General features: G+C 36.3%; 1 protein-coding gene and 1 long non-coding RNA gene across 5 annotated transcripts; both read right to left on the reverse strand.

The window, feature by feature from the left end:
* Nucleotides 1-822: 822 nt before the first annotated feature.
* On the reverse strand, nucleotides 823-4633 carry LOC113329567. 4 transcript variants are annotated; one of them, XR_003349939.1, is made up of 8 exons: nucleotides 4299-4633; nucleotides 3600-3777; nucleotides 3383-3462; nucleotides 3276-3295; nucleotides 2953-3083; nucleotides 2753-2855; nucleotides 2178-2308; nucleotides 823-1174 (listed from the first exon to the last, which is right to left on the reverse strand). XR_003349939.1 is itself a non-coding variant. In XM_026576428.1 (7 exons), exons 5-7 carry the CDS (start codon nucleotides 2850-2852, stop codon nucleotides 866-868), a joined length of 540 nt encoding a protein of 179 aa, XP_026432213.1. In that variant the 5' UTR covers nucleotides 2853-2855; nucleotides 2953-3083; nucleotides 3383-3462; nucleotides 3600-3777; nucleotides 4299-4633; the 3' UTR covers nucleotides 823-865. The 4 variants fall into 4 exon arrangements, 1 of the variants encoding a protein (XP_026432213.1); XR_003349938.1 differs by having other exon boundaries at nucleotides 2953-3295; nucleotides 3600-3765; XR_003349937.1 differs by having other exon boundaries at nucleotides 2953-3295.
* A 1988-nt stretch (nucleotides 4634-6621) lies between these two features.
* On the reverse strand, nucleotides 6622-7278 carry LOC113330034. Its single transcript, XR_003350076.1, has 3 exons — nucleotides 7220-7278; nucleotides 6987-7100; nucleotides 6622-6706 (listed from the first exon to the last, which is right to left on the reverse strand). It is a non-coding gene; the product is annotated as an uncharacterized LOC113330034 (long non-coding RNA).
* Nucleotides 7279-10406: the final 3128 nt, after the last annotated feature.

Here is a 10406-nt window from a genome sequence, read left to right on the forward strand (position 1 = left end):
TAGCTATCCGACCAAAAAAGCAAGATACTCCAATAGAATGTTCTTCAAAACACTACAAGAAACTTAATATGTTGCGGCACCCAATGGTTATAGTAGCGACGGACCTAGAAATATTTTTCAATGGGGTCGAGGCAATAGCATAGTAGCGGCCGAAGGCCAACAGAAATTTTAGGACCGTTACAAATTTTACCAATTCCAAATATATACACTGTACATAAGTCGCAAAGTCTGATGCATAATCCTTCTAATGACTTTTACAAACAAAATTCTAAAAATTCAGCGGAAGTTAATAGTTTCTAGAGAAATTTAAGGGGCCAGTTGAGCTTTTAAAGAAGTTGGAGAGGGGTCGACACCTATAATTTTCACTACCAAATACTCTAGCAAACAAAATCCGGAGGGGTCAAGTGACCCCACTTGACCCCATACAAGTCCACCACTGGGTTATGGCATAAACCGCTACTAGTGCCGTGATAACATATGTAGCAAGAAGTCTATTGCTGCACCCGATCTTTATTGTTGCAACAAGAGACTATGTTTTTTTTGCCACTCTTTTTATGATGTTGCTACAATTTTGTGGCAAAAGCTTCATTTTGCATTTAACTGCAGCTGAAAAGCATTGTGACTAGAAATTTGATTTTGCAACACCTATATTCAAGGTTTGGCAATATGTGGTGTAGCAATAGGTAGATTTTCTTACAGTGGAACTACTTCTCATTTGCTTACCACAAATCCCAGATGATTGCATTTTCACTGGGTGGGGTGGGTGCATGGGCATATAGGACCAGGTCCTTGCAATTGGTCATTGGTAGCTAGATTATGCGGTTCACATGCATTGTACCTTTTTTCTTATTATAAAAGTAAAGGATTACTGACAAAGTTGTGAAAGATAGGGTGCCTCCCACAATTGAGGACTTTGAGCACTTCCTCCAATAGTAGATAGTCTTAGGAGGTCAGGCATAGAGCCTTTTTTAAAAGTTTTACAACATACTATTTCAAAGTTGTTTAAACACAAAATAAGCTTGTCCATTTGAGCATTGGTCCTCCAGCTGGTGCTTCTAGTTCTACCCTGCAGGGTCTTAATGATAGCTTGATTGCTTCCCAAGAGATTGAATGACTTGCAGTGTAGTTGGGAAGCCCAGTCTAGTTCCTCTGACTCTTCTGCCAATGGTTTCTCCTGTTGGACCAAGAATACATACACCCATTCCTGTTAGACCTGTAATATTATTATACAAGGACAAGAAAGCAAAGGAAACTTTCCCTATTAGTGTTTGTTCAATAGCTTCAGAACTACCAACATTCTTTCTATTTCTTTCAATTTGAAAGAGACTCTTGGTTTCAGTTAAGTGACTTATTATTAGGTTGCCGGTTTGCCTAGGACAAGGGACAATGTTTTTGAAGACCATATCACACCTGGCTTTCGAAATAAACCAGCAGATGGTAGCACAGAGGTCATCCCAATTTCCCCATTGAGTCCTATTATTGTCTGTAGAGAACCAGCTAGAGCACCAGTCAGCTAACCTATTGTAACTAGAGCTTGAGTTGTCAAGATTCAAATAACATTTGTGACCCCAGTAGTAACGATGGACAATCGCCCGTCCCAAATGTGTATTTGTGACGGTCTTTTGGCTCTTAGTGGCGGTTTTTTCCTATTTGTGACGGTTTTTGAACCGTCACTAAAGTATAAGATCTTTCACTTACCTGTAATATACTTATAAATGTCTAAAGTATCAATGAAACCAAGCACCGAGAATTGTTTTCTCATTAGTTCACTAAAACACCAGGTCAGAGAAAGATGCACAGGACTTCCCAATAAGAGCTACAAGTTCCAAGTTCGTTTCATAAGCCCAAATAGTAACAGAACCACATATTCAGAAGAGCACTTAGAGACTACCCACGAGAAGCAATATAGAGATCTAATCTATCTTGTTTTGAACATAGCAGATGCAGATGCATAATCAACCTTGTAATATACCCAGTTAACCATAACATCGCAGCTAAATCGTGACAAATGCAACAAAATGTAGATGATCTAAAGTATGGAGGAGAAATTCAAGTACTCAAAATGTTTTAGAAGGACCTATATATGCAGCATTCAGAAATATGACATCCTGGTAAAGACTAATAAAAATGTTATAGACATTTCAAATTAGGCACCCCCATCTTAAAAAATATTATACCTCACCACCCAACTGGCGTGCCCAAACAGATGCACCCTTTATCTCTTGTTGATGCAACTTAGAACGAGCTGATCCAACACCCGTGTAAAGTACAGCTGCAGCATCCATCTTGCATCCATCCCGAGCGAGCGCTGTGTAATAAAACATATACGGCTTAAATTCAGTGGCAAATAATAATGTGAAATTCATGCCGAGTCCCCTTCCTAGTCATGTTTCGAGCATGCTTAAATTCAAATAAATTTACACATAGTGTGGTGTACTATGCATAAATGAATATAGCGTACTGGACCCAAAAAGATTTACCCACTCGGCACCACTGGTTCAAAATCATGTATAGCTCAATTTCTAGAACGACATGGTTAACAAAGCTAGCTAATCACAAAATTTAACCCTCAAGTGTTTATAAAAACTCTCAAGGCATTTACCATTTAGAAAACTGGTAGGCAGAAATGAAAAGCTGTATTCGAGTAATCTGTGCATCGACAAAGTAGTTGCCTAATAACTGGATGACAATCTTTATTGCCTCCAAATTCCAAGTAAATAAATCGGTAGAGGCATGGAAAGCAAATAATTACCTCTGTTTTTCTGATGGTACCCCTTTGGTAGCAATAATATCGAGAGGAACAAGAGCTTTACCGGTTCCCTGGTCATCTTTTTTCTTAGAGTCATCTGCATTAACTACAATACAGCACGAACACTAAGAGTGTGAGAAGAAGTCCAACATTTTGCTTGTCAATCTATTAAGATAGCAATTAACAATACAAGAAGGTGAAACCTTGATTTTTCTTCAACCGCCGTTGCTCGAGGGGCACACGAGACTAGGCAAGTTTTACTGCAATTTTCTTACCACCAACAAATGCTCCATTTTTCAATTCAGTGGCACGGTTGGCATCGCCAGTCTTAGCACTACAAAGGGATTACAGATAATTCATTAGCTGTAGAGTCACCTATGTAGAAAAAGGAACATAAACTTCAGTACCGTAAATTGAAATAAGCTATTTCTATAAAATTCAAAGCTCATCATTATGAAATCGACTGCAGCTGCAAAATATTGAATTAAGGTGAAGAAACAAAATCTAACTACTGAAGAATCCCAACCCCATGATGAACATTTGATCCTGCAAAACACAATTTCAATAAGAAAACATACACTAAAATATTTGAAATAATACTCAGTTGCAAATAGTGAAGGTGGTTTTACTTACCCTTTTCCCTAACCATGAAACTGCATCCATGTAGTTTCAGCACATCCTCTCCTTGGAAGGGTTTCCACACTACTAAGATCCTGCATACAAGATGCAATTATTGCATGATACGACAAGAGCACACACAAGGTAATTCAAAGGATCGTAGCAAGAAGAAGTTATTTGCAAACACTAGAATTGAAGTTACATGGAACATAAATCACCAGGGAAAGCTTACCTAACCAAAGCAGCACCAAGACACTCACCAGGAGATGCAAAGTTCACCAAAGGTATGCAAACAACAATACCAAACATCCTGGAGACAGGCTACATTGCAGGTTGTTATTGTTTGGCTGTATACCAGTGTCAAAGTTTCCAATCTCCATCTCGTCGGTGGAACTCTCCTGACATGAGAACTGAAATACTGATTAGAAGAGAAAAACCAAGAAAGAATGTGGAAATACAAGTGATGATTGTGCAGCTACAAGCCTAATTTCATAATTTGTACCCTGCGAATTCGAGACAAGGCAACAGAACAAAACTAAGAAATATTAAGGGAATCCAAAAAAGAAAAGCAACAAATATCTGCATACAGCCTTACTACTGTGATTAAAAATCCAACCTTTAATCATAAAACACATAAATTTCTGTAAATTAAACAAAACCCTGTAAATAAAAACCTAAATCAGAACTAATTGAACTTGAAATCTCCCAAATTCAACAAAACCCTAGAAATATAAAAACCTAATCAACAGTATTATCTTATCATCACAAAACTCATCAGAAACTTTTGATTTCCCAAAATCACAGTCAAATACTTCATTGTTACAGAAATCAAATCTTAATACACAAATTCAATCAAAACATAATCTATTTTTTCATATCGAAATAACTAAAGAAACAACCTAAACGAAAGGGTGAATAAATCTTATTTTACCTTATTAGATTGAAGTCGAAGAAGACGACGAGTGAGATCCTCTTTATCTAGGGGTTAGGTTTTAGAATTGAGACAGTATCAGTGGAGGAGGAGGGATTTTGGGCTAGGGTTAAGGTCTTGCTCTCTTTGTTGTAAGGTGAGAATCTATGGGGGAGTTTGTATGAAAACATTTATGTAGAAATTTTTTCTTCAGCGAGAGAAGGGAAGATGTAAGGTGAGAATCTATGGGTGAGTTTGTATGAAAACATCAATGTAGAAAAAAAAATTCAGCGAGAGAATAGAAGAAGAAAAGAAAAAATAGATCTGAAAAAAGAATAGGGCTGAACATGGTTTCGGTTTTCTGCCGGAATATTTGCGAGGGTTGGTCAACAACCGTAGGAAATACTTCCTATCACGTACGGCTAGGAAAAATGACCCCTCATAAATGGCCCTCAGTTTTGTAGCGGGTCCAAACATCTCTGAAAAAATTACATCTCATGACAGACATATTGGATCAATATGTCCGGCATACTTGGCCTGATGAGCACTATAAGGCAGAATGTTGTTTTTCATCTTCCGGATGAAAAACTTGACTTTATGGATGGCGTTCAGATCCCAAATTTTCCCAGCTAACTAGTTAGTCAGCTGAGAACTTTTCTTATCCAACAAATCATATAGGGATTTGCTAGTAAAGTTTCCTTGGGGAGTATCAATCCATCTCAGAGTGTCTTCGGCATCTCTGTTAGGAGTTATCATAAGAATTTGGCAGACAATATCCCAATCAAATAGATCATTTAGCACATCAATATTCCAACCTGTTTTTGTCATTAAATCACTCACCATACGAAGGTTATTCTCCCTATCAGAATTTTCTAATTGTAAAGGTTTCCCTGAGTTGTCTATGATCCACCTATCCTTCCAAATATGAACAGAGTTACCATTACCTATATATCTGCCAGACACTATAATCTTTAAGAATCATCAAACCCTGGTGGACACCTTTCCATGCCCAAAAAGAACCATCATTACAAGTAGCATGGAAAGGGTTAGTATTAGGAAAGTACTTCCCTTTCATGGTTTTAGTAAAATAGAATTAGGCTGGTGGAATAAACTCCAGCCATTTCTAGCAATCGGAGAAAGATTCATTTAGTCAAGTTTTTTTAAACTATTTCCACCTTTTTCTTTACTCTTACAAAGACCTCTCCAACCTCTAGGGTATAAGCCTTTCTTAGGACCAGGTTTCCCCCAGCAGAAGTAACTTATGGTGCTAATGATTCTGTTTATGGTGGTTTTAGGAAGAATGAAAGTTGACATGGTGTATACAGGAAGGGATTCTAGCACAGATTTAGCCATGACTTCTCTACCAGGAGGTGACATAGATTCACACTTCCAACCTTTGAGTATATTTCCCATATTCTCAGACAGATTATTAAAGCATTGAATTTTAGATTTATTGGTGAAGAGAGGACCTCCTAAGCATCTATCATTCAATCTATTTTTTTTTACTTTAAGGATGTCTATGATATCTTTGCCTAAGATGTTTTGTATATGGGGAGTAAAGAAAATACCAGACTTAAAATAATTAATCATTTGACCAGAAGTTTGCCCATAGTCTTCTAACATAGTCAACATATTTCTACTATTGTTTATGGTAGCTTTCGCAAAGATGAGACAGTCATCTGCAAAAAGGAGGTGACTGATAGAAGGAGAGTTTTTGTTGATCTTGAAACCCGTAATAAGACCTTTCTGTTCAGCATTGGACAGAGTTCTCGAGAAAGATTCCATACATAAAATGAATAAATAGGGAGACAGAGGGTTTCCTTGTCTTAACCCTCTAGTAGGTTTAAAAGATTTACAAGGGACCCCATTCACAAGAATGGAGGAATGACTAGTACTTATACATTGGTATATTAGTGAACACCAAGATTCACAGAAACCCATTTTACGAAGAACGACAATGATGAATTCTCATTTAACCTATCAAATGCTTTTGACATGTCTATTTTTAGACCCATAAAATCCTTCAGGCCTTTTCTTTTCTTTCTCATAGCATGAATTATCTCATGAGCAACAAGAATGTTGTCTGAGATAAGTCAATGCTTGACAAAAGCATATTGATAGGGTGAAATCAGTCTATCCAGGAGGGGCTTAATCATATTGGCAATCACTTTAGAGATAATTTTATAAACAATGTTACACAAGCTAATAGGTTCGTAGTCATTTGGGCCCTGAGGATGATGGATTTGGAGGATAAGGGAGATATGAGTCTGATTTAATTGAGATAACATGTGACCACTATTAAATAAAGCTTGGACAATCTCAATGATATCCTTTTTAACAGTATTCCAGTTCTTTTCAAAAAAGCAAGCAAGAGATCCATCAAGCTTGGACAATCTCAATCTCTTTTCTTCGCAATAAATCACAGCAAACTGTAAATAATGATATGAATTGAGGAAAAGGTTTAGTATACCTTCCAATGGTCAAGCTTGTTTTAATAAACAAATCTAGATATCAATCGAAACCTTCAACGATAATACGACTTCACCCTTGTTTTACACATAGTTATTTACTAGGTTCATTTGAATCAAACATAGTTTCATTTTTCATTGATTCTCCAAAATGCGTAAAAAAACAAATTTTCATTGATTAGGTTCATTTAAATCAAACAAATCGTACAACTAATTTGAATGTTAAGGCTAGGATACTCACCATAATGACACCATCGATTCCATGACATGTCTAGTTAAAAAACACCACCGCGGACCATGCTCCTCAAACACGCCAAAATACATCATGTATTACTGACACCCATATAGCATAAACCTAAAACACATACATGAACAATACATTTTACGGGTAAGAATTTCATAAGCACTTATAAAACTTTAGTACCGAAAACTAAAATAATATATATCAAAGACCAGAAAAGGAAAATTCGTCACCTCCCACATACTGAAAGTATCCTGATTTGATCCATTTTGTCAACTCTTGAAGAAGAAAGCTGTACCTTCTACGCTTATGTTACTCAGTAATGTGAAATACTAAGAAGGCACAAGCATTCAGTATCAACAACTTTTATTACTGAATCAGTCATGGGAATAAGGTGGTACTTGCAAAACAAAAACAAAAAACTCCGACCCTCAAGTTAGGAAGGATCTTATGCAAAATAAAACAAATGTAGAGTTAAGAGTTTAGAGTACGTACCTTTGGATTTGAAACATATTTTCCCTTGCATAATTGCATGACGCTTCACATAACAATCTCTTTAGCAACTATTTAAAAAGGGTTATTTCAGTTCTAACTTACCCTAGTGGAAGGCTGTTCAATTCAAGTGATGTTCTGCATCAAACATTCTCGTTATGGAGTCGATCCTTGGAATACCAGATAAACCTGCATAAAAAATACATATTCGGAGTTTCTACTAAGAAAGGATTCCATGCAAAATTTAGTGAACCTTAAGAGTTCGAGTTTAATATGCATACCTTAGGCTCACCACTACACAATTCTTTGGTTTCAGCTCACAGCCTTTCGGATCAGCGTTTGGCCTCACAGCATTTCGGGCCACTATGTTTGCCAGTGTATCGATTGTTGTGTACCTACCTCTTTGCACGATGTCTGAGTGTCGATAGCTGAGCAACATTAGTGAAATGAAAACCATAGTAAAACGTTAGCTGGGTACCTACAAAATAACAACCAAACACACATTAGTATCTGTGGCCCCAAGCAAGGATTTCCTTGCTTTAATGGGAGGGCCGGCCCTGTTGAACACCTTACGAAGAATAAAAAAATCAGTGAACATAACCTGATTATCAAAAGAAAAGATTAAGCTAGTAGTAATAACCTCGAAATCAAAATCCAAAAAAACGTTTTCCATGCCTTGCCATTTGCTTCTTTCCACCAGCATCCAACCCTGTGAAGTGAAACCAAAGAGAAGATTAGATCTGACAAAGGGTTGAGAGCTGAAATATGTGCAGAAAACATTAGAGTTGGAGTTTAGAATACATACCTTCGGTTACTGCTTTGGCATACAGCTATTGACACACAATTCTTTGGCTCACAGTAGCTCACAGAACTGAACATACTGAACAAATTGAAAGGAAATAATACAAAAAAATATGAACTGAAAATACTCAAATATCATCAAATTTAAACACAAATTCAAAGTTTACTTCATTGTTAACATGAAACTGGCAATACAATTCAAATGTGAAAAATAGGATAATCCATTAATAACCCATATTACAGTTCTCAAAACCCCCAAAACCCAAAACAAGAAATACACATGATTCCTCGCTAAAATTAATTCAAAGATCATGTTCCATTCTCAAATACTCATCAATATCACTCTGATGAAGAACAGCGATACCATTAGAGTCTAACTTCCTACAATCTTGAGTACTTTTAGCTGATATCCCAAACCCTGAAGGCATTGGCATCTACAGTCTACAGAATCTTGGTATGACCCCTCGTATGTGATTTTTGATTTCCTAAGCAAAATCAGAACCTTCTAGCTCTTTTCGAATTTGAGTAGTATTTCTACACACGAGTTAGTGTTTGCTTTCCTACAACTCCAATATAAAATTCAGTTCCTTTACCTTCAACTATTACGAGGATATGAATAATGGCAACTGCAAGATGAAACTTAGCTTATATAAAGACAACTCTCTTTATTGATGTATAGAAAATCTCTCAAAACTAAACACAAGCTCTAATCTTGCTCATATGATCAACCACAACTTTGGTGATCATATATATATAGAACTATGAATTCCTTTTCCTAGTCCTATTACCTTATTACATGTCTTTCCTTTTCTTAGAACTAGATGACTTCTAATTCCCTTAGGATTACATCAATTTCCTAATCTTGTCCTAACCAGCTTGTTAATGACTTCTATGTTGAAATTAATCCAATAATGAACCCAATGAATTTTATAGGAGAACCACAGGAATTTAGGTTTTTGACAGTAAAAAGAGGATTAAGGTTTCAAACACACAAAAATTCCAGTTACAATCATCCTATATAAATGAAAAATTAAATAGAAGTACATATGTATACCGTCTGGATTCATATCCATCCGTCTCTGATTCTATGCAAAGTTACATAAGAGGGAGAAGAGGAGAAACTAAAGCTGAGAAACTGAAACTGAGATTGGGATTATAGGGAAGCTACGATAGAAACTGGAACTCATCCCATTTAAACTAACCTAACCCAACTACTGTAACTAACTGAATAGGGAAGGGTAGATAAGGTAGGAACTGGAACGAATCAATGGATGAGTTGGAAGCGCACATGGTTGATAGGTTTTGAGCAAGTCCAACTGTGAAAGAACCGTTCCGTGAAATATTAAATTTTTGTGAGGTTCGCTCAAAAATTTAGATGTACTCTTCTTTTTGTTCAGTTGATTAACTATTTTTTTTAATTCGGCTAATGAACTAGCCCGTCCATTTGGACGGGTTTATAGAACTTGTGGTTTATATATAATTCAGAGATCCCGTGACTGTCGTGAAAAACAAAAAGTTAAGCTAAGTTCATGTATCTGTCGCTGATCATACAACTAATATATAATTTTGAGATTTGAGGATGAAAATCAAATGAAACACTTTAATTTAAGTGGTTGGTTTTGGAAGAGATTTGCAGGGGAGGTATAGAAATTGCCAGGGGTGGAGCCAGACTTTCCAACTCGGGGGACAAATATATATAGCGAAAGGTAGCACTATTAGGGGACGGAGGCCGAAATTTTTTAGGATCTTTCCGGACAAAAAAATACATAACATGCCTCAAAGACTCCACAAAATATCAATATTTCATAGAACATTATAGCTAGTGCTAGAATTTGTTACAGAAAATATTAAAATATATGTAAAAAGTTAAACAAACGAAGTATATTATAACAATTTTGTAAAACACAGGGGGACAATTACGGAAAACTTTAAATTTCTAAGCCTAAAATAATAATTTTGTAAATTCTAGGGAGGACAACTGCCCTCCCTAGTCCTCACTAAGCTCCGTCCCTGGAAATTGTTGAAACCAATCATAGAATATTCTCATGGTGTTTGAAGTAGAAATATCAGTTTGTTTTTCTTGGTTTATGTTAAGGAATATTTTGACTCTGTAATGTCAAATTAACC

This window comes from Papaver somniferum, unplaced genomic scaffold (genome assembly GCF_003573695.1).
Source record: "Papaver somniferum cultivar HN1 unplaced genomic scaffold, ASM357369v1 unplaced-scaffold_117, whole genome shotgun sequence".
Classification (NCBI taxonomy): domain Eukaryota; kingdom Viridiplantae; phylum Streptophyta; class Magnoliopsida; order Ranunculales; family Papaveraceae; genus Papaver; species Papaver somniferum.